This window comes from Balaenoptera musculus, chromosome 6, assembly GCF_009873245.2.
Source record: "Balaenoptera musculus isolate JJ_BM4_2016_0621 chromosome 6, mBalMus1.pri.v3, whole genome shotgun sequence".
NCBI classification, from domain to species: Eukaryota; Metazoa; Chordata; class Mammalia; order Artiodactyla; family Balaenopteridae; genus Balaenoptera; species Balaenoptera musculus.
The window spans coordinates 12,945,589-12,973,104 of NC_045790.1; the positions used below are offsets into that span (position 1 = coordinate 12,945,589).

The window sequence follows — 27,516 nt, forward strand, 5'->3', positions numbered from 1 at the left end:
GAGAAGAAATTCAAATAGCCTATAAACATGTGAAAATGTTCAAACCTCACTAACAATATTTTCCAGTCATCTTTTTCTCCTATCAAGCTATTTTAAAAAAAGTACCATTAAAACCCAGGGTTTACAAAGGTATAATAAAATAAAATCATTTATAGTGCTGTGAGTTCAAATTAGTACATACTTTGTGAATAATTTAGCAGTATGTATCAAAAAGTTCAAAAAATGTTCATATTCCTTAATCCAGTAATCCCACCTGTAGAAATTTATCTTAGGAGGAAGAACAATCTATATTTATAATATATCAATTCTAAGATTGTTGCTCTTTCACCTTTTAACACCTCTGAAATCTGAGTACATGGTGTGTATCACAGTTTAACTTTCAGCATTTTTTCTTAGTGATAGATAAAACAATGGCACATCTTAACAGTCAATAGCAGTTAGGTTCCAGGAAATATGCTATGTACAAGGAGTCATGGAAGTATTGTTTTTAATAGGAGAAAACTGGTAGTCATCTAGCTAGAAAATGCATTAATTTATACCATGACACATTGTTCAGTCCATCTCATGATTTCAAAGCACAATTATTGCTCATGCAAAATAGGTGAGGTCTGATGAAAATATAAACAAGATTGTTCCACACTTTTCACACTTACAAGATTCTCTCCCTTGTCATCAAAATTTGGTTGAAGTAACCCCTCAGGAGCTGGGGACTGTTCAAGTAGCAGGGGACTGAGGGTACTTAAATCCTTTTTACAAACCGGTGTTTCTCCTTTACGCAACGGAGTGTTTGCTGGCAAAGATTCATCAAATACTTCAGGGCTTAGGTCCTCTCCGAAAGTAACTCTCTTCCTCTTCCTCATATTTAGAGAGTCTGGTACTTTACAATTTTCTTGACCTTCTATAGATAATAAGTGGGAATATATTTAAAGATTAAGCTACATTTCTTATCTAAAAGACATATCCTAGACTCTTTTAACATGGTTGGATCTGGCTATTTGTATAACACAAAACATAGTTTGTAGAGAAAAACAGTTTAAAGTGGAAAAGATAAGCAATATTTCTAATTAAAATATGGTCATGGATTTTAAAGTAAATTCTGCATGCCTGTCTTAAAAGATTACAAAATTGAATATCAATTTCCTTACAAGTTTCACCACTAAGCAAAAAGGGATAGATGACATGGGTAGAACCAATTCTGAAACTTCAACAGAGTCCATCCCTCCCAACTCTTCTTCATTCCCATGTAACTTCAGAAGCATCAGGCATTAGTAGATCATTGAAAATACTACATACTACCTCAGATTTTTTTTAATAACAAGCAAATGATATCTTTAGGTTTCAAAATAAATCTGAATTTCTTACCTGCTTTTCGTTCTTTGCAACAGTTTGCAAGATTTAAGATTAAGTTTGGATGAGTCCCACCATCACAGAGGTTGTCACGGCGTTCCTAAATAAAATAAACACTGATGAATGATTTTACGTATATAAATACACACACACAGACACTAAGAAGGACAACTTCCAATTTTTTTCCTGCCAAGGGTAGATACTACATAGTATTGCAGATTACCTTTACTTTCATAGTTGATCTGACTTAAAATATCATGATATTAGCCCACAACGAAAAGCTGGGTTCTCTAGCTATCATAATACTTTAGTAAATAGTTTTAGGCCAAAATTAAAGAACAGAAATCCATAATGTGGGCTAAATTCATTCCCTCATTTTTGACCTGGCAAATGACTTTAAGGAAAATGTGAATGGCCAGAATTACAATGTACTCTCTGGATGGTGTCAAATGAGGTAGACTACATAAATGGTCTAAAGTATAAGAATTCCACTAAAACAAGAAAAAACCAAATATGTAAATGGCGTAATAGGGTGTTTTGTCTTTTAGACATGGGAACCACACCTTTTATAAGTGTATAAATCTCCAGTCTATGATACTATATTCCTGAGTTAGAACAAGGAAAGAAAGTAGCATTTGTCCTTCTGTGCTTTTCCAGAAGAAGATTATAGAGTAGGCAAGTTGGTGAGGAAGGGACAATGTGAATCCTGAAGAACGGGAAGGGCAAGTCCAAACACAGGGCCACTGGAGCAAAGTGGGTGAAAGCCAGGGCTGTGGTTGGCTGAGAGGCACCTCCAAATCACCATCTGTTTGTCCCATCTCAGCCTAAGCCCTGACCAGCCCTTGTTCTCTAGAGCTGTTCATCTTCTCCAGCACACCCATCGGAAGAGCAGTACCTTCTCTAAGAAACAGTCCTGCTCTGAACAAACCTCCTTCATCAAGCATCTCCTGAGAGTCAGCTTCATTTTCCTAACCAGGAAAATGCTCACATCAATATTTGTGAAATAAGTGAACTTACAAAACAAAGTTCATGTTAACCTTTAGATTGACTTTTCATTCCCATGAAAGTTATCCAACAACTCAAACAGAATACACTTGCAAGCTTTGGACAGCTTAGCAAGAAGACCATTAGTTGTGAAAGTCTTAATATGATTTTAGTGGCAGGACTTGATGTTTCTGCTACATAACACTGTTAATTGATAAGAGTTACACAGATCACTGAGATGCTAAGTCTCTTCTTTGAGGAGAAGATAAAACAAATAAAAGATAAAAATGAGCAGTGCTGTATAGAAACCCAAATCAAGCTCTTTAACCAAAAAAACTGTTAAAACATTTAAAAATAACAACTGACCATATATCCATGTAGATAGAAGGTAGTCTAGTTCATTTTGGCTTTAAAGACAGATTTATAGGTATAGTTGTATGGTCAAGTACAAAAAAAAAAAAAATGTGTACTTCTCATTTGCCAGGCACTGGCGCTAACTGCACATTATTATCCTACTTTATGCTCAAATTACCCCGTAAGGAAGTTACTAATATTGTCCTTTTATAGATAAGGAAACCAGGGTACAAAAAGGTTAACTAATCTGCCTAGTTCTTAAACTTCAGCGTCAGCACATGAAACCAGGCCCTGTGACCCCAGAGCCATCCTCTCAACCTCTCAGAGTGTTTACAGCCTGTCACGGATGTTTAACATCAGATTCGTCTGGGTTCATTTAACAACTTCAAGGCTGAGTTCATGTAAAATGGGGCTAATACCTTCCTTGGATACTGCTGCTGCACGTACGTCATATATCCCAGAACCTTCACTGCAAGTACTCAATAAATGCCAGCTAGTTCCCATCAACCTACGCTCTTCTCATGCTAGCTCAACTTAAACATGCACGCCTGTAAGAGGTATCTTGAAGAGCAGATATTTTTGGTGGAAATAATTAACAAACTCACACATTAATAACTTATGAAACTCTTATAAAATATGGTCTACCTATATTAAACTCAACATACTATATTCCACACTGAGTTAAAAAAAAAAAAAGACATTTCCTGTTAGGCCAGTATTACGTAACATTTCAGAGGTATTTCTTTGAAGCAAAATGAATTTTTATTCAACTTGCTTTAGGAAATGTAGCTCTATACTGACCTGCAGGCTGTCTAGACACAGCTTTGCAGAAGGTTTCTTCAGCACAGAACGAAGTACAAAGGTCTCAGAGGATGGAATGTCCCTCTGGCACAGTGGAGTAACCAGTGACCCGGCTTCAGGAGCCATGTCTATACTCACTTCTGTAAATTTGTCAACTGAAACGGCATCGCTGGATCTTTCGCCCTCTACAGAGTCAGCAACCTGGATTCCTTCAACATAGAGGTGTAAACATGAGAGGTGGCAGACATCTGAGTCAGTCTGTTCTACACCAAAAGTAGTACGTATTTACAAAAGGAATAACAACCTATTCAGAAATTCAACCCTAAGATATCCTGCTTGAGGAGTAGCATCTGGGATTTCACTTGGAGACATAAAACAAAGAGAAGCGGCACTGGCCACAGCTTTTACTTCAAATCTGACTACTGAGGGCAACAGTAAGTAAGGTGCCCTGGCTCCACGGAAATCTAAGAAGGCACCCACAGCTCAGCTATTAACTGTTAATCTGCTTCCACTCACGACACCTACGGTTTGCACCATGAAACTAACTTGAGCCAGACAATGAATCATGACTGATTTTATTGGTGGAGTCAGAGGCATTTTCAGCCTGCAAGGGTAGTGGGAGGGAAAGGACAGAATGCTGAAGAGAACGACTGTCAAATAAAAAAATGAACATATTGTATGTACCCCCAAGCAAGGCAAGGCCCCCCCTGCAAATTCTTACAAGAGAGCATTCATTGCTCATCAGTGCCTGATGATTGACATTTAACAAATATATACTGGGCGCTTAAGATGTGACAGGCACTTTGCGAGAGATATAAACACCACAGATAAAGCCCCCTTGGCCTCAGGGGACAAATAGACAACATAAAATATAGTAACTGGGGGGCACAGAAGGAAGGAGGTAGCTATGCCTGTGTAAAAGGGTAGCATGAGGGACCGTGTGATGGGACTGTGATATATTTTGACTGTAGTGTGGTTATGTGAGTCTACACCTGTGATAAAATCATGGAACTAAAATATACACACAAACGTGTGCATGCAAAAGTGGTGAAATCTAACGAAAAAGGTCAGTGGATTGTATCAGTGTTGATTTCCTGGTCATGCACTGTATTACAGCTATGCAAGATGTCACCACTGGGGAAACTGGGGGAAGGGTGGATAGGCTTTCTTCCTATGGATTCATTCTTACACCTGCATGTGAATCTAGTCATCTTAAAATAAAAAGTTAAAGAAATGTATATATAATAACAAGCAGTAACCCATGCCATTAAGGAGAATAATGTAGAGATGGGGTTAGGGTATGGGAGGGGGTGGGAGTGAGTTCAAGGACAGCCTCCCGAGCAGGCATCTGAACACAGTGAGGAAGCGAGCTGCACATGTGTCTAGGGAAGATTATACATATGCTCAAAGCTAAGTGCAAAGACCAGTGACGTATAAGAGGTGGGGCAAGGCCAGAGTGACTGGAACAGAGCGAACAAGAAGACAGCTAAGCCACAAGCTCAGAGCCAAGGCTAAGGACCAGGCCAGGTGCGGCCTAGTAGGAAGTGGGTGGACTGGATTCTATCCTGAGTATGCTGGGAGGCCAGTGAGAGATTTTGAGGGGAGTGACACAGTGTGACTTGCATTTTATTTATTTTGTTGTTGTTGTTTTTGTTTGAAGGGTAACAGGTTTTTTTATAGCTGTCAGTATTTAGAGGGGTTACTTTTTTTTTGTCCAGTTTTATTGAGATACAAGGTGTACAACATAATGATTTGACTTACTCGCACCATGAAGTGATGACCACAGTCAGTTTAGTGAATATCCATCACCTCATATAGATACAGCATGAAATAGAAAAATTTTTTTTCCCTTGTGATGAGAACTCCTAGGATTTGCTCTCTTAACACCTTTCATATATAACATACAGCAGTGTTCATTATATTTATCATGTTGTGCATGACATCCCTACTACTTATTTATTTTATAACTGGAAGTCTTTACCTTTTACCTGCCTCCCTCCAATTCCCCCTTCTCCCTTCCCCCCACCCCCGGCCTCTGGTAGCCAGAAATCTGAGCTCTTTTTCTATGTGTGTGTTTGTTTTTGAAGTATCCCACTTTATAAGACCTCTTCCCTCTTCCTAAAGGTGCACCGTCTGAGATATAATAACCTCTGGGGTGCCACCAGATAACCAGTTTAAAATAAAACACTGGAATCAGCACTAGACTCCTTTAATCAAGGCCCCACCACCTATGGGAGATTTGTCTTTTCCTGTCTTATACAATGTTCCTGCTTAGGGCCTAGAGGGGTGTTAAAATGGGATACGTTGGCCCTCGTTGTGATGTTCCCAAGAAGACAGATTGTACAGGGAGGTGTTAGGTATGATGACAGTTTTTAATGACCATACTTCATACATTCTATAACCACTGTCAAAGAATATGTCACTCCTAAGACAAAGTCCCATGAGAGTAAAGCAAGAGAATTGGTAAGAATTGCTGAAGGCAAAATCATCTTATTTCATCCAGGTAACAAACTCATAACCCTGCTCTCTGCCCCATCTATCCATCCATCCATCTCATGATTAAAATTAAGAAGTCAGAGCAGATGTGCACCACAAGAAATGCTGAAGGAAGTTCTTTTTCAGGTTGAAGGGAAATGATACCAGACAGAAACTTAGATCTTCAGCGAGGAATGAAAAGCACCAGAAATGGTACCTATCTGGGTAACTATAAAAGGCTATTTCCAATATACACATATTTCCCAATACACATGGTTGTTTAAAGCAAAAAAACCTTATCTTGTGGGGTTTAAAATGAATATAAATATAGTATAGATGACATCTATAGTGTAAAAGGACCATAAAAGACATGGGTGGGAGGAGAGGAAGTAGATCTATACAGTTTGTAAAGTTTCTGTATTTCCCCTGAAGTTGTACATTAACTCTAAGAAGGTTGTGAAAATCTAAGGATGTATATACCACAGTCCTTAGAGTAACCATTAAAACAAAACAAAACAAAACAAAAGATGCAATGAGGTATGGTTTAGAAGGTAATGGATAAATGGATTTCTAAAATTTCAAATAAGCCCAAAAGACGAGAGGAGGGAAAACAAAAAATAGAACAGAAAATGTATGAAAGAAATGGCAGATTTAGGGAATTCTCTGGTGGTCCAGTGGTTAGGACTTCGCACTTTCACTGCTGAGGGAGTGGGTTCAATCCCTGTTTAGGGAACAAAGATTCTGCAAGCTGTGTGGATAAAATTTTTTTTTAAATGGCAGATTTAAATAAAACCATTTCAATAATGACTTGAAAGGTTAATGTACCAAATACGTCCATTAAAAGGCAGAAATTCTCAGGACTGACAAAAAAGCAAGGGCCAGCTATACATATACAAGAGTTTTACTTAAAGATAAAGACACAGGTATGTTGAAAGTAAACCTAATACCTTATGGTGACTTCCATTCAATACAAGCATATTGAATGCTGGTCCCTTTTCACATACTTAAAAACCAAAAAAATCACATGTAGTGTTTTCTCTAACAAAATATACTTGTTAAATGTTTAGAGATCCTATTCTTTCTTTTTATATTGAATATAGTTCCCTGTGCTATACAGTAGGGCCCTGCTGTTTATCTATTTTATATATAGTACTGTGTATCTGTTAATCCCAAGCTCCTAATTTATCCCTCCCCCCACCCCTTTACGCTTTGGTAACCATACATTTGTTTTCTATGGCTGTGAATCTGTTTCTTTTTTGTTAATAAGTTCATTTGTATCCGTTTTTTAGATACCACATATAAGTGATATTACATGGTATTTGTCTTTCTCTTTCTGACTTTATGATAATCTCTAGGTCCATCCATGTTGCTGCAAATGGCATTATTTCATTCTTTTTTATGGTTGAGTAATATTTCATTGTATACATATACCACGTCTTTATCCATTCATCTGTTGATGGACATTTAGGTTGCTTCCATGTCTTGGCTATTGTAAATAGTGCTGCTATGAACACTGGGGTGCATGTATCTTTTCAAATTACAGTTTTCGTATTTTCTGGATATATGTCCAGGAGTGCAATTGCTGGATCATATGGTAGCTCTATTTTTAGTTTTTTAAGGAACCTCCATACTGTTCTCCATAGCTGCACCAATTTACATTCCCACCAACAATGTCGGAGGGTTCCCTTTTATCCACACCCTCTCCGGCATTTATTGTTTGTAAACTTTTTGATGATGGCCATTCTGACCGGTGTGAGGTGACACCTCATTGTAGTTTTGATTTGCATTTCTCTACTAACTAGTGATGTTGAGCATCTTTTCATGTACCTACTGGCCATCTGTATGTCTTCTTTGGAGAACTGTCTATTTAGGTCTTCTACCCATTTTTTGATAGGGTTGTTGTTTTTTTTTTGATATTGAGCTGTATGAGCTATTGGTATAATCCTATCCTTTATAATAGATTCTATCAGCTTGGAAATATTTCACTAATTCTTATTGGTAGTAATTCAAAAAAGAAAACGTCATCTCTCACGTAACAAGAATTCTAAAACATTTCTAATATACCATGAGCTCCTAAAATGTAAGGAATGGTTTTAGTTTTCCCAAATGTTAGCACATAGGTAAACCAAGCATAAATGTCTATTGAACAAACATTTCAATGGGTGAATGGGCACATGTACTAAAGAAAAATGAAATACTTACCACTTGAAGCCTCTGTGAGCTCTGAAAGTAGAGGATACTCTCCAACTAAACATCTAGACTGTAGATTTAAACCAGATTCAGAAGATTTCTTGGAGAAAAAAAAGAGTAAAGAAGTATTAAATTTTACTACTTACAGGATTACTGGTATTTTTTATAAAGGTTTGAGTAAGCATTATAGATTATCTGGAAATCTGATATTAAATCAATCAATCCATCGCCTTCATTATCTAGTTAATTCTTATGGAAGTATATAGGAATCGAACTAAAAACAGAGCATTCATTCTAATTACCTCCAAAACATCCTACCCAACAATTTTCAGTTCCCTAGGAAATGTTGATAGGGCACATTTTTGCTGCCTTATTGTTTGAAGTCTAGAAAACTATGTTAACTGCTTTCTTTTTTTCTCTTTTTTTTTTTTTTTTTTTTTAAAGGCTAGTCAAGTGAAGCAGTGGGAGTGAAGAAGGAACAAAGAAATCTGTAACTGGCTGTGATCAATTAATTGTAAACACCACTGCATTCGGACCAGCCAACGCTTTCTTTAAAGAGGAAATTCTCAAAATAACGAAAAATATAATTACTAATCAAACAACAGAAGGTATCAATAGCTAGAAAAGGAAAACCATCAATGGCCAGGATAGAAAACACACTCATATTAATGTAAAAACCACTTGTAAATCATGGTGTATGGCCAAAAATTAATGGAAGTTCTGATAAGAAAAATTAGGGTCAGATGATGATTTCATATCTACTAGAATAGAGCAGAGGTAGTGGAGATTACAGGCATCTCTGAGATACACATGAAACCCACGGGGGCCCTGATGGTCAACCCTAATGACCATCAACCATTTATTAAGCCAGTCCAGATAAGGTCAACAGGACATGTACTGGATCTACATGACAGAGAAGGTGCAGGAAAAAAGCTTCCACTCTACCGGCATTAGGTGTCTTCTCTCACTAAAAAAACAGAAACCTGCTGTATCAAACCAGAACTAAGGGTCGTGTCAGAACTAGATCCCCGTTTACACTTGTGTGAAGGTCAAGGATCTTCAACAGTATGATTATTATTATTATTATATATATATTTTTGGCCGCTCCGTGAAGCACGCGGGATCTTAGTTCCCCAACTAGGGATCGAACCAGCACGCCCTGCAGTGGAAGCGAGGAGTCTTAACCCCCAGGGAAGTCACTTAACGGTATGATTCAGTTCACGATGGTGATCATCTTTCGATGATGTTGACAGCCTCTAGGTAGTTATAAGCAACAAAAAAATCCCTACAGCTACTTGAACGAAGTGGGGAGAGCAAGGGAGAAATCGCTAAACGGCACCATGCTTTCCAGCTGGTATTAAACCAGTGAGGGGCAGCAAGGGAGAAATGCCAGACCCCCAGACCTGAGGGGTACAGCCCAAGTATAATCTTCACCTCATTTACCAGTTCTGTGTAAATTAGGTGCTCATATGTCTGTCTCCCCCAGCAGACAGAAAGCTGTTCAAGGGCAGGACTGTGACTTTCTCACAATTGTACCACTGGTACCTACAACAACACCTCAAAAATAGAAGACCACAGGGCTTCATCTTTTCATAAAGTCTTTTTCATATCAAAAGCAACATGCTAATCAAAACCGTCTCTAATAACCAATAAGCCAACCAACCACAAAAAACATTTAACAAGCAGGAAATCTCTCTCTCTCTCTCACACACACACACAATTTAAAACCCAGATAAAATACAGCAATACAATATACATAAGTACTGTAATTGCAAAAGGGCCTTGACAGTCAGTCCTAAAACTGACTAGCCAGAAATCCAAAGCTTCATCTTCCTGTGTTTCCAATAAGTGAATTACCTCAGAGAGATCTGCAGAAGTTTCAACAGCACACTGTCTATCTGTATTGGGAAAAGCAGCAACATTGTGTATCTGGAGACCAAAGGCATCAGTTAGATTTCCATCAGAGCTGCTCGGAGAGGATGTTCTCTGTCGCTTGGATGACAAGTTTGCAGGGAACTCACACTGTTGGCATTCACCAAGACTCTCCTTTTTGGCTAGGTAGACAAAACAAAATAAAAACAAAACAACACAGGCTTCAATATTTTCTTTTACAGCATCATTTGAAAATTGTGTATATCCTAATAATTTTAGTAAAATTTAATGCTTGAGCCTAAATACTTTATCAATGAAAACTCTAGTAGTACATTTTTTATTCAAAAAAGGAAATCTAACTGAAAAGTAAAAGAATATGACTGCTAAAAAGATAAAAATTTAATTATTAGAATTGACTTTTTTCAGACTTTAAAATGTACAAAGATACGTCAAGATACATTTGCATTTTTGAAATAGTATCTCATTCTATTTTTAAGTTTAGAATGAAACCTTTTCTTTTGAACATTTTAAAGGATGTGGTTATGTTCTAATATTGGTTCTGCTTTGACCGTGTATGATTTTATGAAAAATACAGCCACAGTTCTTCCTAGGTACAAAAAGGGAATTTAATTGTCTATAGAACTTTAGTAATGATGTAAATAAAATATTTAAAAGCTCAGATAAAAACTGAAGAATAGGGCTTCCCTGGTGGCGCAGTGGTTGAGAATCTGCCTGCCAATGCAGGGGACACGGGTTCGAGCCCTGGTCTGGGAAGATCCCACATGCCGCGGAGCAACTAGGCCCGTGAGCCACAATTACTGAGCCTGCGCGTCTGGAGCCTGTGCTCTGCAACAGGAGAGGCCGCGATAGTGAGAGGCCCGCGCACCGCGATGAAGAGTGGCCCCCGCTTGCCGCAGCTAGAGAAAGCCCTTGCACAGAAACGAAGACCCAACACAGCCAAAAATAAATAAATTAATTAATTAAAAAAAAAAAAAAACAAAACTGAAGAATAGCTAAGTTACAAATTACAAATAAAAATGAGTACGTTGGAGCAGGTCATGTACTGCAGAGGTAGATGAACTGGATTTGTCTTGAGTAACAATGCCCTGCACCCAAGGAGGTGTTGAAATGTACTTGCAGATAGTTCAAGAAACCAAACAAAACCATTTGGAACCTTAGGGTTATGGTGGTTACAGCAAGACCAAGATTTTGTTTAGTTCTGGTGTTTGCAATGCTTTGCAATTGGAAAATCAAAAGTGACAGAAAAAAATTACCAAATAAATTACAATCTAAAAGTTATGGTAAAGAATATGGCAGGCTATCAAGATGTCAGACTGAATGTATCTGTTTATAATATCAGGGTTGGGAGTTTGGTATTCATGTAAATGCTTGCTGAACTTAATAATAATCCTCTAAAAAATCAAGCTTTGTGCACTCAAATCTACCACATGCCCTATTCTAAAGATGAAATGAGCCCATTGGCTTCGACATTATAACACTTAGCACTTAATTGTGGCCATGTGGAAATGTTAAGACGTTAGGCTCAGGAATGCTTGATATCATGTTTTTTCAAGAGAAACCAGAAATCCAGATTTTTGTGTGAAATGTCCCAAACTTTAAATGGTAGGCCCTATTGAAAAATACAGCTCTACTCAGAAAAGACTGCTTTCACACTGTAGAACTAAATCTTCTTTATACTGAGGATGGTCTGAATAAATACTAAAGCCCTTCTTTCTACTCACTCGAGGCTGTGGTCTTGAACTCTCCTTCCGTCTCTGAGAATTCAGGACAGTCGGTCATCTTCTCGTTTTCTTTTATGGAGTGAAAAGCCGACTGGAAGGCAGATATTTGCTCTCTTAAAGAATGAACATTTCGATACAAAACAGGGCTGCCCTGTTAAAACACAGAAGCACAGAGGACATTATAAATCAAACCAAAGATAGGCTGTTCGAAGAGCAGAGGTAATAAGTTAATAGAGCAGAGCCTCTCCTCCCGTGAACCACACACTCTGAGTCTGAATATTCGGTGTACGGCCATCATCTTCGTTTCTCCTCTCTCCTCCTTAATCTGAGCAAAGGGCAATAGCTACATGGGAAGTATAAATGTGGAGCTATAGGCTGGCCAGTACTGACACTGACAAGCCCATGGACCAGACAGGAGAAATCTGGAGGAGATGGAAAGCACTTTAAAAAGGCACCCAGACAAAACACATCCCAATTATTTGAGGGCTTAACAATCTTTAATAGGATTCTTTCTGGGGGCGGGGGGAGGGGGGGGGAAGTGGGAGGGGTGGTTAAGGACCCTCTTTTATAACTGAGAGCCCATAACCTGAGATAGCCTCAGCGAATCAACGTGAAAGGGAAAGAGGTTCCGCACAAAATGTTTGAGAGGCCAGTTGAAGAGGCTATATGGATGTTGAGCTGCACGAGTTGTTTACATCTGTTGGATATTAATCCCTTAAAAAATGGGCAGAAGAACTGAATAGACATTTTTCCAAAGAAGAAATGCAGATGGCCAGTAGGCACATGAAAAGATGCTCAACGTCGCTAATCATCAGGGAAATGCAAATCAAAACCACAATGAGATATCACCTCACAACTGTCAGGATGCTATCACCAAAAAGACCACAAATAGGGACTTCCCTGGTGGTCCAGTTGTTAAGACCCTGGACTTCCAACACAGGGGGTGCAGGTTCGATCCCTGATCTGGGAACTAAGATCCTGCATGCCCTGTGGCGTGGCCAAAAAAAAAAAAAAAAAAGACCACAAATAACAAACACTGGCGAGGATGTGGAGAAAAGGGAACCCTCATACACTGCTGATGGGAATGTAAATTGTTACAGCCACTGTGGAAAACAGTATGGAGGTTTCTCAAAAAACTAAAAACAGAACTACCACATGACCCGGCAATTCCACTCCTGGATGTACACCTGAAAAAAACAAAAACACTAATTCGAAAAGATACACGCACCCCCAATGTTCATAGCAGCATTATTTACAATTGCCAAGATATGGAAGCAACCTAAGTGTCCATCAACAGATAAAGAAGATGTGGTATATGTATACAATGGAATACTACTCAGCCATAAAAAAGAATGACATTTTGCCATTTGCAGCAACACAGATGGACTTGGAGGGCATTATGCTAAGTGAAATAAGTCAGACAGAGAAAGACAAATACTGTATAATATCACTTATATGTGGAATATAAAAAACACAATAAACTCGTGAATATAACACAAAAGAAACAGACTCACAGATATAGAGAACAAACTAGCTGTTATGGGGCTGGGGTGGGGCAATATAGGGGTGGGGGAATGGGAGGTACAAACTATTGGATGTAAGACACGTTACAAGGATGTATTGTACAAAACAGGGAATATAGCCAATATTTTGTAATAACTAAATGGAGTGTAACCTTTAAAAATTGCATACAAAATAAAAATTAAAATCAGTAGTAAGAATTTTATGTCTGTACAGTTAGCAGAGAGTTTATCCAATACAAACAACATAAAAAAAAGAGAGAGAGAGAGAGAGAGACAGACTATATGGAGATCACAAGAAACCATCAAATCCTGGAGATAGGGCTAAGGAAGAAGGGATAGGAAGAACTTGTCTATTTGGAAATTTTACCAAAGTTTTCCAAAAATATCCTTAGAAAATGATCTGCATGGCACCTTTGTCACAGGTAGGTCTCAGCATAACTAGTTCCATCCAACCTAGTCTCTATTCATTTCCATCCAGACACACCCTCTCCCCAGGGGCCAGAACAATATACAGACGTTCTGAAGTAGCTTAGACACCCACCCACATATATACCCTCTCCCCTCTGGCGCCCCACCAGCTAAATCTTCCTGATGTCATGGGAGCTTACTTCCTTAGAGCTAAAAGCTAGCCATTCACTGAAACTACAAAGCCAAATAGTTAAAAATGGTCTAAGCACAGGAGCTCTCTGGAGACTCTGCTAACAGGATTTCAACCAAAGAGTCGTCAAATTGGTATTAGCAGGGATAGAAGTGCCAGATAAGTGTAAGCAATATACAATTTAATAGTTCTGTTACCTATAAAATAAATTACTGGTTAGGTTCTCTGGGGTTTTTTTCCCCCTTTATTATTTAGACTAACATACTTCCACTGATTTGGAGCTTATACCAATTTAAAAAATTATGCTAACAGGTGAAAGTAAGGTAAAAAAATTACCTCCCTTTAAGATATCATATAGAGAAAAATCAGTTAAAACCTTGAAGCCATGTTTGACGGTGAATCTGCTCACACACTGGATTCTATTCCCAGTTAAATACCTTCAGAAAGCAAACTCTGTTGCATAATAACACAACATTTAAAATTCAAATATGGTTGATGATGTAAACCTTTACGACATAAACAGCACATAACATTTATAAAAAGCTGGTGGTCAACTCTTACCTAACTGAGATATAGAGAAAGAAAGGGTTTATCCCAAAGTCATACAATTTACGTTGAATGTACATTTTTTGTACTTATATTTGAACATGGGAGGGTTAGGTTTAATGTGCTAGGAGTTGGGAGCATTCTGAAATACTGCTTTAAACAAATTAAAGGTTCCCCAGTCAAAACTGTTGTTTCTCTGTTTCCTGACGGAGAAAGAGAACAATGCTCATGTACAAAAAATAAAGGAAGCATTCAAAACGGACTGCTTTTCTGATGCTTTTGTCTTAGGAATTACATCGTCCAGTCAACATTCTTTCCATGTACCAGAAACTATTCAAGGGGCTCAGGATACAGGGGGAAACTACATTCTAGAGTGAAACTCTGAAAATATATTAATATAGTTTCAGGTACAAGAGGTGCCATTGAGAAGGTAAAAAAGGAGTGTGATTTAGTAATAACAGCGCTGCTTTACTTGAGTCAGGACAGCGCTCTATCAGGAGTAACATCTGAGTTGGAACTGCAACAGAAAGTGGTAGTTAAGGGAAGATACTGGGGGAGGGAGGCATTCTGCAAGAACAAGGCGGAACAAGAGCAAAGGCCCTGAGATGGAAAGAGGATGCAGCAGAAAGAAGGCCAGCATGCCCAGAAAATGGCAGGAGATGGGGAGCTGAGAATAGGGGTAGGCAGGGCTCAGATCAGGGAGGGCACTCAAGGCTGCAAGATGGGGTTTGAGTTTAATTCAAGGCATAACAGGAAGCCACAGGAAGGTTTTAAGAGGCAGAGTGAATGATCTGATTCTTTCTTTAAAAGTATCTCTTGGACTGCTCTGTGGGATGGTGGACGGACCAGGGAAGGAGGGAAATAAGGAGACCAGTTATGAAGAAGCAGCTGGTGATTCAGGTAGAAATCACCTTAGGGTTGTAGCAGTGGAGCTGGGGGACATGAGGAATTACAGATAGGTTTTTGAAGTGAAGCCAAAAGGTAATGATGGGTTGGATGTGGGAGATGAAAAGGAAAAAAAAAAAAAGGAAGGAACCGAGGAAGATTGGTAGGTCGTTGGCCTGAGCAACTGGATGACAGCGTGTACTGAGATGAGGAAGTGAACCGGAGGATCTCGTGGGGAATGGAAACCTGGAGTTTGGCTGTGGCCAGGTAACACTCGAAATGCTTACTGGAACACCCAAAGGGAGATGTTGACTAGGCAACTGGGTATCTAAGTCTGGAGCTCTACAGAACTCTGGGCCAATGTTAGACATTTGAGTCATCAGCCTATAATTGATGTTCAAAGCCATGGGAAAGGATTAGTTTACCTAAGGAAAGCAAAGGGGGCAGAGGAGAGCCGTGGGGGAGCTCAAGCATTTGTGAGGGGAAAACTGGAAGGGGTGGAATAAGCAAATGAAACACAGGAACGGATGACAGTGACACAGGAAGAAAATCAGGTCAGTGTGGTATCCCAGAAAGAAAGCAAAGAAAGCACTTCAAGGAGGGAGTAGCTAAACTCAGTCAAAAGCCGAGGCAAGGTTGCAAAGGATGCAAACTTAGACTTAATCTTTGTCTTGGCCAAGGTGCGGGCCATTTGTGATCAATGGTGACAAGAGTCTTCTCCATGGAGTGGTAGAAACAAAAGTCCGACTGGAGTGGCTACAGTAGAGAGAATGGGAGGGAAGGAAGCGGAGCAAGACAGGACAGATGGCTGTTCAGGGAGCTTTGCTGCGATGGACAGGCACAGGAATGGGACGCCATGGGGGTCCAGGAAGAGGTAAAGGGACAGAGTAAGACAAACGCATGAGGAAAAACAGGGCAGAATAACACACACGGTCATAATAAGGTAAACATTTGAATATTGATGGAACCAATCTATTGGGAAGTTATAGAGGATGGGAAGTGCACACGTACATTTACGATAAAAGGTATGAGGAAGAAAGAGGGCTAACTTTCCACTGAACACGATGGGAAGTCAATAACTAATGCCGTCACACTTAAAGATCAAGAAGTAGCAATTAGGCAAAAAAAAAAAAAAAAAGAAAAAGAAAACAAAAGGCATGCAAACTGGAAAGGGAAAAATAAAACTGTCGCTATTTGCAGATACATATTATATATAGAAAACGACTACACCAAAAAACTGCTAGAATAAACAAATTCGGTAAAATTGCAGAATACAAAATAAGCATACAAAAATGCTGTGTTTCTACACCCAAATAAAGAATTATCAGAAAGAGAAATTAAGAGAGCAATCCCGTTTACAACTTCATCAAAAAGAATAAAACACTTAGGAATAAATTTAACCAAGGAACTGAAAGACCTGCATCCTGAAAACTATAAGACACTGATGAAAGGAATTGAAAACGACACAAATAAATGGAAAGATATTTTGTGCTCACGGACTGGAAGAAATAATATTGTTAAAATGTCCGTAACTACCCAAAGCAATCTACAGATTCATTGCAATCCCTGTCTAAATTCCAACAGCATTTATCACAGAAATGAAACAAACAATCCTAAAGCTTGTATGGAACCACAAAAGGCCCTGAAGAGCCAAAGCAATTTTGAGAAAGAACAGAGCCGGAGGCATCATGCACCCTGATTTCAAACTATAATACTATAGTAACCAAAACAGACAAAGACACATAGATCAATGGAACAGAATAGGGAGCCCAGAAATAAGCCAATCCATATATGGTCCATTAACTTACAACAAAGGAACCAAGAATCTACAGGCATAACTTGGAGACACTGTGGGTTAGGTTCCAGGTCACCACAATAAAGTGAATATTGCAGTAAAGCAAGTCACAAATGTTTCGGCTTCCCAGTGCATATACAAGTTATGTTCACACCAGACTGTATTCCATTAAGTGCGCAACAGCATTATGTCTAACAGCGTACATACCTTAATTAAAAAACCTTATTGCTAAAAAATGCTAACCATCAATCTGAGCCTTCAGTGAGCAGCAATCTTTTTGCTGGTGGAGGGTCTTGCCTCAAAGATTGACCAGGCTGGTGGCTGCTCAAAGTTAGGGTGTCTGTGGCAATTTCCTAAAATAAGACAACAATGAAGTTTGCCACATAGATTGACTTTCTTTCACAAACGATTTCTCTGTAGCATGCAATGCTGTTTGACACCATTTTCCCTACAGGAGAACTTCTTTCAGAATTAGAGCCAATCCTCTCAAACCCTGCAGCTGATTTATCAACTATGCTTATGTAATGTTCTAAATCCCTTGTCATCATTTCAACAGTCTTCAAAGCATCTTTACCAGGAATAGATTTCATCTCAAGAAACCACTTTCTGGGCTTCCCTGGTGGCGCAGTGGTTGAGAATCTGCCTGCCAATGCAGGGGACACGGGTTCGAGCCCTGGTCTGGGGAGATCCCACATGCCGCGGAGCAACTAGGCCCGTGAGCCACAGCTACTGAGCCTGCGCGTCTGGAGCCTGTGCTCCGCAACAAGAGAGGCCGCGATAGTGAGAGGCCCGCGCACCGCGATGAAGAGTGGCCCCCGCTTGCCGCAACTACAGAAAGCCCTCGCACAGAAACGAAGACCCAACACAGCCAAAAATAAATAAAATAAATAATAAAAATAAAGGAATTCCTTTAAAAAAAAAAAAAAAGAAACCATTTTCTTTGCTCATCCATAAGAAGCAGCTCCTCATCCATCAAAGTTTTATCGTAAGATGGCAGCAATTCAGTCACATCTTCAGGCTCCACTTCTAATTCTCTATTTCTACCACATCTGCAGTTACTTCCTTGAACCCCTCAAAGTCTTGGGCCCCACAAAGTCATCCATGAGGGTTGGAATCAACTTCTTCCAAACTCTTATTAATGTTGATATTTTGATCTCTGATCCCTTTCCATGAATCATGAATGTCCTTAATGGCATCTAGAACGATGAATCCTTTCTAGAATGTCTTCAATTTACTCTGCCCAGATCCAGAGGAACCACCATATATGGCAGCTATGGGCTTGCAAAATGTATATCTTAAATAATAAGACTTGAAAATCAAAATTATTCCTTGATCCATGGGCTGCAGAATAGATGTTGTGTTACCACGCACGAAAACAACGTGAATCACATTGTACTTCTCCATCAAAGCTCTTGGGTGACCAAGTGCACTGTCAATGAGCAGTAATATTTTGAAAGGAATCTTTTTACTGAGCAGTAGGTCTCAATAGAGGGCTTAAAATATTCAGTAAACCATGCTGTAATCAGATATGCTATCATCCAGGCTTTGTTGTTCCATTTTTAGAGCACAGGCAGAATAGATTTAGCACAACTCTTAAGGGCCCTAGGATTTTCAGAAGGGTAAATAAACTTTGAATTCAACTTCAAGTCACCAGCAGCATTAGCCCTTAACAAGAGAGTCAGCCCGTCCTTGAAGCTTTGAAGCCAGGCATTGACTTCTACTCTTTAGTTATGGAAGCCCTAGATGGCATCTTCTTCCAATGTAAAGCTGTTTCATCTATATTGCAAATCTGTTGTTTAGTGCAGCCACTTTCATTAATTATCTTAGCTAGATCTATCTCCTGGATAACTTGCTGCTTCACCTTGCTTTTATGTTATGGAGACAGCTTCTTCCCTTAAACCTCATGAGCCAACATCTGCTAGCTTCAAACTTTTCTTCTGCAGCTTCCTCACCTCTCTCAGGTTTCATAGAACTGAAGAGAATTAGGGCCATACTCTTGATTAGGCCCTGGCTTAAGTGAATGTTGTGGCTGGTTTGATCTTCTATCCAGACCACTAAAACTTTCTCCATATCTGCAATAAGACTGTTTTGCTCTCTCATCATTTGTGTGTTTACTAGCGTAGAAATTTTAATTTCATCCGAGAACTTTTCCTTTGCATTCACAACTTGGCTAACTGTTTGGCCAAGAGGCCTAGCTTTCAGCCTATCTCAGCTTTTGACATGCCTTCCTCACTAAGCTTAATAATTTCTTGCTTTTGATTTAAAGTGAGAGATGTGCAACTCTTCCTTTCACTTGAACAGTTAAAGGCCTAATTTCAATAGTGTTATTCTCAGGGAATAGGAAGGCCTAAGGAGAGAGAGAGAGAGATGGGGGAACGGCAGGTTGGTGGAGCAGTTTGAACACACACACACACACACACACACACACAAACACACAGCATTTTTCGATTAAGTTTGCCATCTTATATGGGTGCAGTTCGTGGAGCCCTAAAACAATTACAATAGTAATATCAAATATCACTGATCACCCTAATAGTAATGATATGATATAATATAATAATAATAAAAGATAATAATGAAAAAGTTTGAAATATTGCAAGAATTACCAAAATGTGACACAGAGATACAAAGTGAGCAAATACTGTTGGAAAAATGGTGCCAGTAGACTTGCTCGACGCAGGGTAGCCACAAACCTTCAATTTGTTAAAAAAAAAAAAAGAAAAGAAAAAAAAAAAGGGGGCTTCCCTGGTGGCTCAGTGGTTAAGAATCCGCCTGCCAATGCAGGGGACACGGGTTCGAGCCCTGGTCCAGGAAGATCCCACATGCCGCGGAGCAACTAAGCCCGTGCGCCACAACTACTGAGCCTGCGCGTCTGGAGCCTGTGCTCCACGACAAGAGAGGCCGCGATAGTGAGAGGCCCGCGCACGGCAGCGAAGAATGGCCCCCGCCTGCCGCAGCTAGAGAAAGCCCACGCACAGAAACGAAGACCCAACGCGGCCAAAAATAAATAAATAAATTTATTTTAAAAAATGCAAAGCACAATAAAGTAAAGCACAATAAAAGGGGGTATGCCTATACAATGAGAAAAGGACAGTCTCTTCTATAAACGGTGTTGGGAAAACTGAACAGATACAAAAAAGAATGAAACTGGACCACTATCTTACACCATACACAAAATGGATTAAAGATTTGAACATAAGACCTGAAACCGTAAAACTCCTAGATGAAAACAGGTGGTAAGCAACTTGACATAAGTCTTGGTGATGATTTTTTGGATTTGACACCAAAAGCAAAGGCACCAAAAGCAAGAACGAACAAGTGGGACTATATCAAACTAAAAAGCTTGTGCACAGCAGAGAATCATCAACAAAGTGAAAAGGCAACCTACCAAACGGGAGCAAATTTGCAAATCATATGTCTGATAAGGGGTTAATGTCCAAAATATAAAAAGAACTCATTTCAACTCAACAGCAGAAAACCAATCTGATTAAAAAATGGGCAGAGGATCTGAATAGGCATTTTTCCAAAGACATACAGATGGTCAACAGGTACATGAAAAGGTGCTCAGCATTACTAATCATCTGGAAAGTGCAAATCAAAACCACAATGACATATCACTTCATACCTGTCAGAATGGCTATTATTGAAAACACAAGAGATAACAAGTGTTGGTGAAGATGTGGAGAAAAGGGAACCCTTGTGCACTGTTGGTCAGAATGCAAATTGGTGCAGCCACTATGGAGAATGGTATGGAGGTTCCTCAAAAAATTAAGAAGTACTATATGATCCAGAAACTCTACTTCTGGGTACTTAATCAAAGGAAAACAGTAACTCAAAAAGATATATGTAAGCCCATGTTCAACACAGTATTATTTACAACAGCCAAGATATGGAAACAACCTAATTGTCGCTTGATGAATGAATGGATAAAGAAATTGTGGTATACACACAATGGAATATTATTCGGCCATAAGAATGAAACCTTGCCATTTGCAACAACACATATGGACTTCAAGGGCCTTACGCTAAGTCAGTCAATCAGAGAAAGACAAATACATACGATCTCACTTATCTGTGGAATCTAAGACAAACACACAAAAGAAAACAAAAAAATCAAACCAAGCTCACAGATACGGAGAACAGATTGGTGGCTGGTTGTTGGGAGTGTGTAAAAAATAGGTGAAGGAAAAAAAACCAAACAAACAAAAAATAGGTGAAGGGGGTCAAGAGGTATAAACTTTCAGTTATAAAATAAATAAGTCATGGATATAATGTACAGCATGGTGACTATAATTAATAATACTGTATTGCATATTTGAAAGTTGCTAAAAGAGTAAATCTTAAAAGTTCTCATCACAGGGAAAAAAGAATTTGTAACTATGCGTGGTGATCATTTTGCAATATATACCCCTCATCTTTCCTCCACTACTCTTGTTTTCATTCTTGAATATCTCAATGCTAGATACTACAACTATATATTCCAGCAATTCTTTTAATAAGTACAGTCATATGATATGTGTGGGGATGTGTTTATGTACAAATGTGTATGTATATCCTTAAGAAAAAAAAAAAAGAGAAAAATCAACAGCAGATATGGAATGTCACCAAACAAAAACTGACTTAGTCCAGAGAAAGCTGAAACTGACAGGGGCTCCGTAGGGTGGTTTGATAACAGGAAACAAGCAGACTTGCTAGAGACCCCCAGAAAGGCTCAGGTTATCTAAAGCATCAGATATTCAATATGTCTGAAACAAGGGTCCAGGGCAATGTTGACGCTGTATCAGTAGCACGTGAACCCACAGATCTCTCCACAAATAGGAAAGAACCTTTATGTTTTGGAGGGAACACAAAGATTTAGGACTCTATGAGATCTAAACAGCTAAGGATAGGAGGCCTGTACTGAAAACAGTTTGTCCAAGTCTTCTCAATGACTTCCAGCCACTTTCCACATTTGCCTTCCACGGTTCTAGGGCTCAGGTTTACACCCCCAGGAATTCCCTCAAAGAAAACAGATCTGCCAAAGAGAAAATACCCACAGGATTCTAATATTTGGGGGTTCCTTCACTGAAAAAGTGGCCCTGTTGTCCTACATGGAAATCCACCAGCCAGCAGAGCCAGAACACACACAGTTAGCTCCCAGTCAGTTTTTAAAGTGTCGCACCTTCAAATGTGAACAGAGTCAAGGATCACTAGGCATCTGAAGAAAGATTTGAGCATGAGCCAGAACCTAAAATAATTAGGTAGCAAAATGAGACCCCATGAAATAAGGAAGAAAACTTCAACAAAACTATAATGTCCTCAACAATCCACAGTGAAAGATAGTCCATCATGGTAAATTAGAAGACTAAACCAAAAAAAAAAAAAAAGGTACTTATTAATCACAGGAAAAACAAAAGCTATGCAAGAAAGGAAATATGGCCCTAACACACCATATGGCAATTCATGAAAAATATCTATAGGATTAGATAATACATAGTAAACCCTAATTTAAACACAAATTGTAACTGGTTGTACTGGTAGGAAGGCAGGAAGGGGAAAGTGTCAGGACAGCTATGGCTAGGAGATGTGAGAGCAAAATCCTCATTTTTCACAGAAATAACAACAATGATAGCATAAAACATACCATGTTCCAGGCACAGTTGTAAGTATTTCATATCTATTAATTTATTCAACCTCATAAAACCCTTGCTACTATTATCACCCCTGTTTTATACATGAGGAAACAGGACCAGAAAATTCAAGTAATTTGCCAAAAGTCACAATTAACTAATAATAAAGCCTAGAATCAAACGCCAACAATACAACTCCACAGGCCATGTTCCCATATACTCTAACACAGTTCTCAATAAGTTTTTACACCGTAAAAAATTATTGAGCACACCAAAGACTCTTAGTTCACGTTCGTTATATCTATCAAGAATATTCCAACAGCTTTTCCAGAATTGTGGATATCCTTTAATGCAACACAAAATTCAATGAAGATTTCTTAAATGTTAGTTGCAATGTCAAATATGAAATCCTATCAATGAACTTTTCATATTCTGTTACGTTAAAATCCATGGGCCTATCCTGCAACTTGAGGGTATAATTTGCATGTACTGGTCACGTAGAAAATACTGGTTCACTCAGTTATGTGTATCTTCCAAACGTTGACATATTTTACTGTGCAATAGCCAAACGTCACATTAATATCCCCACTGATCCATCAGAAAAGTGCAGCCATTGGGAAGCTGTCAAGTAAGATCACAGTGGTGAATACAAGTTTTCCAAAATTCTAGTTTTCTCTCAAAAACTCGAATTTTTTTCATTGGTAAGAAATATCTGGCTTTCCTTGAAGTGGCAGGTTCACTGTTCATTTCTGAGAAAATGCCAGCCACATTCCCAAGTCTGACTAACCATGTCTGTCAGTCATTCTTTCAAATAAACACGATGTTCCATGAAAAAAGTGGCTAGTTCACAGCTCAAACAATCATATCCATGACTTTTCTGGAAACATCCACCACACTTTGGTATATACTTCGGAAGTGCCTGGTGTCTACTTCCCATTTCATCACACATAATATTCCAGAGTTGAAAATTAATAAAATGTATAATTTTTACTGCTTCATCAAGGATGTTAAGTGAAACTGGACTTATTATTGTTTTCTGTAAATGATGAACAGGGTTGAAGGTAAAATGACTGCTTGAGGCCATCAGTTTTAACCACCACTGCTCTTACACCATGAGTGCAAACATCAACACAGTGAAAAAGGGCAAATAACACCTTAGTGCTGTTTCAACAAATAGTTTGACCTCATGGACCTCTTGGATGGGACTCAGGGATTCCCAGGAATCTGCAGATAATTTCTGAGAAGCCCTGCACTGCACTAAACAGCCTCATGTATACACAGGGTCTAAAATGAAAAATAAAGAAGTGGCAATAAAAGTACCTTTTAAAATAGGAAGGCCCATACCAAAAGAGCCAAAAGAGCCAAAGAAGGGCAAGCCCGGGACTGCCTTTCATAGCGAGTCTGTACTATTTGACTTTTTTAGAAGCATGTATTATTCTGATAAAAATCTGCAAAAATATCTAAATACTTCCCCAGCAACAAACACTTCGCTCCTTTCCACAAGGTTATCCCAAATACATTTTGGTGGGGGTGTGGGGAACTCTTGCCCCTACATGCCAACACACAGTAGTCACAAAAGTATTAGACACTTACAGACAAAATATTAAAAGAAGGTCGGAAAACACTGCCTCACCTCATTAGAGAAAAACAGACATGAACTAGACAAAAATGTGCAAAATAAAACAGAAAGCGCCTCCAGAACACCATTTCTATCCAGGATTTCATAACCTTTAATAGATCCATGCTCAACATCAACATTTACACTAAGCGCACAATCTCTGTAAGACACAGAGAAAATATTCTCTCTCCAGATCCCAAACAGATGAGGTGCACTGGAGAGTACCAACACTGGACAAAAGCTTTCTAACAGAGCAAAACATCCCCTAGAAGAATTCATGACAGAACTTAAAAAAGAAAACCATACCTGACAAGGGGAATTCTTGGTCAAAGAAGCATTCTTTAAATTCCGCTGCTGGGCAATGAAACGAATTAGATGGTTTGTTTCAGGAGAGCCCCGAACACCAACTGTAGAGCGTCGTCTGGATTTTTTAAGGTAGGATGATGACTTTCCTATAATGAAAACTCTCTTGTAAGTTGGAACAAAACAAGGCAATCAGTAATCATGCCCTGAATACCCATGGTCCACCAGCCCGAGAGAGAATATGATGAACGCATGGTACAGAGATCTAAGTGGAAAAGTACGGGAAAAACTGTGCACACATCATCAGATGGGTAGGTACCTTTGTTTTGTCTATTGATTTATTCCATGCCCCTGGAGCAGTGCTTGGCACATAGGAGGCGTTTATCAAAAAGTTGTGGAACAGGGCTTCCCTGGTGGCACAGTGGTTGAGAATCCGCCTGCCAATGCAGGGGACATGGGTTCGAGCCCTGGTCCGGGAAGATCCCACATGCCGTGGAGCAAATAAGCCCGTGTGTCACAACTACTGAGACTGTGAGCCACAACTACTGAGCCCGCGAGCCTCAACTACTGAAGCCCGCGCACCTAGAGCCCGTGCTTCACAACAGGAGAAGCCACCGCAATGAGAAGCCCGCGCACCGCAACGAAGAGTAGCCCCCACTCGCCACAACTAGAGAAAGCCCGTGTGCAGCAACGAAGACCGAACACAGTCAAAAATAAAATAAATGAAATAAATAAATTTATTTAAAAAAGTTGTGGAACAAACGCATGAATATATTTGAATTAACAGGTCTCATTTTTGTTTCTTATTTCCTGCACAGAGTTGGTAATGGATTGCTTTGGACTAAAAACTTCTCTTTTTCTGATCCCCAAGGACGATCTCCCCCCAGGCACACACTCTCATGTCCTCAATTGTTCAAAATAATTTGTTTCTCTTAGATACCTGTCTACCTTCAGCACACTACCCTGAATTCCAGCCAGTCTAGCTTTTTAAAGGTCTAAGAATGATGTTCTTGAGAAGGGAACACAGGTTGGCATCCACTTCAGTCTTGTCTCCATCAGGTATTACTAGTCTAGTGCCCTCTGACTTCCAAGTACCCCATTACCCTCCATTTCTAAATTCTGTTCTCTAATTCCATTCCCATTATCTGTTTCTTCAGCTAAATCAGACTTCACAGGTGAATTTCATTTCTATTCCATAAAGGAGATAAGCCTGAGTCAATTTTGTTTGCGATTTTGAAAGAGGCATGCCCCAGTCTGTCAATGTCATATTTTAATTGCCCTTCAACTTTCTCTCATTTTTACCACACATGACCATAAAATGTATTACATTTTCGCATACACACTCCTGTATCCCATGTGTCGGGTCAAAAAGCGACTCGCACAACATGTCCTTTTCCAGTTTGGGCCTGGAGCGTAGCTGTGACTTAGGAACACTATCATGCTGGGTGCCCTGGGACCCTGATCTCCCTGATCCAGCAAGTCTGAGAGTCAATCAGTTTAGATAAAGTAATAAGATAGACAGGGTAAGTGAACAAAATAGAGTTTAATTTTTCAACTTTTAAAGGCACTGCAATAGAAGAACAACATCTCTTACCTGAAGAGTTCTTTACAAAACTTTCAGGTGTAATTCCCAATTGCTCCACAGTTACTGTGGAAAAGTTCAAAGGTGATTGAAAAGCATCTGACATGCAACGATTAGGAGTCACTTCAGCTGCAGGCTTGTGAGGAGTTACAAGCTTCCCATTTCCCAAAATAAAAGAGGTATTTTCTGAAACAGACAATATGTAGATATGATATGTATGACAATATGTAGATAATGATGTCTAAACATCATTATCAAGATAAACACCTAAACCTTAAATTTCACAAAGAAACAACAGGCCACTACATACCAGCGTTATTAATAGCAGACGCCTTGGTTTCAAGGGGCTTGCTGTCTTTTGAACTATCATCCATCTAAAAAAGAGAGAGAAGAAAGAAAAAAGAAAAATAACCCCACCTCCAAAATTAATGTGATTTGATCGAGATCCTCTTTCAAGACTGAATTCTAATACAACCTATACTGGCACGAAAACATATGACAAGAGACTACTTTTGGAGCTCAAATTAAAGAGAAATGGAGGAAACTGCTGTTCGGGATGAAACAAAGCAGATCCCATACTATAAAGCCAAGGCTTTTCGACCTTTGCGAACATGAGAATCATCTAGGCACCCTGTTGGAGAAGCAGCTTTGCGGATTCCCAAAAATTCTAATTCAGGAGGTCTGGCTGGGCCCCAGAAATCTGCATTTTAAAAAGCACGCGGGTGATCCAGTAGAACACACTTCTGAGAAACACGTCGAAGAAACAGCTCTGCGGCACTACTGTCTCGGAAATCCCAACCAGGCCGCTTGCCTTACCTCGCTCTCGGGTTTATTTTGAACACTCCGCCGATGAGTGTCGTGGCTGTCGTGCCTTCTAGACCTCGGCTCTCTGGTCCTGATGGGCTCGCTCGAGAAAGTAACTGTCGGCCGCCAAGCCAGCCGCGGGGGGCTACCTGGTCCCCGGCCGCCGACACCCAGACCCCACAGCCGGCGTTACCTACACCCTCCCCTCCGCCCGGCCGCGGCCCGCCGCCCGATTCAAATCGCCGGCCCCGCCTCCTCGGCGTCCCGGCGTTACTCTGCGAATCTCTACGCCCACGCCACTCGCACGTGTGCGCGCGCGCACCGAACTCTCCCAGACCTCTACCTCGCCTTCCCAGGAACAGGAGTGGCTTCGTGGGCTCGGAGAAACACCACCGCTAGCCGCCGTTAACACACTGTCCAGAGAGATCCACCGCTGACCTGTGTCCGCGGGAACTATTTTCCGTGAGAGCCTCGCGGAGGAACCTTTT

General features: G+C 39.7%; 1 protein-coding gene across 6 annotated transcripts in view; it reads right to left on the reverse strand.

Moving 5' to 3' along the window:
- CDCA2 (cell division cycle associated 2) overlaps nucleotides 1–27,482 on the reverse strand; it is a 50,368-nt gene extending 22,886 nt beyond the window's left edge. For 2 of the 6 annotated variants that reach the window (XM_036856815.1, XM_036856813.1), the window contains exons 1-10: nucleotides 27,041–27,245; nucleotides 26,535–26,598; nucleotides 26,237–26,410; nucleotides 24,646–24,791; nucleotides 11,766–11,916; nucleotides 10,009–10,205; nucleotides 8,164–8,251; nucleotides 3,487–3,695; nucleotides 1,363–1,447; nucleotides 654–898 (exon numbers count right to left, since the gene is read on the reverse strand). In XM_036856815.1, the coding sequence (XP_036712710.1) occupies nucleotides 654–898; nucleotides 1,363–1,447; nucleotides 3,487–3,695; nucleotides 8,164–8,251; nucleotides 10,009–10,205; nucleotides 11,766–11,916; nucleotides 24,646–24,791; nucleotides 26,237–26,410; nucleotides 26,535–26,598 (1,359 nt within the window). In that variant the 5' untranslated portion in view covers nucleotides 27,041–27,245. Of the gene's footprint in view, nucleotides 1–653; nucleotides 899–1,362; nucleotides 1,448–3,486; nucleotides 3,696–8,163; nucleotides 8,252–10,008; nucleotides 10,206–11,765; nucleotides 11,917–24,645; nucleotides 24,792–26,236; nucleotides 26,411–26,534; nucleotides 26,599–27,040; nucleotides 27,246–27,371 lie in introns of those variants that run through there. The other 4 variants (XM_036856814.1, XM_036856817.1, XM_036856816.1 and 1 more) reach the window with 4 other exon arrangements.
- Between the last annotated feature and the right edge of the window lie 34 nt (nucleotides 27,483–27,516).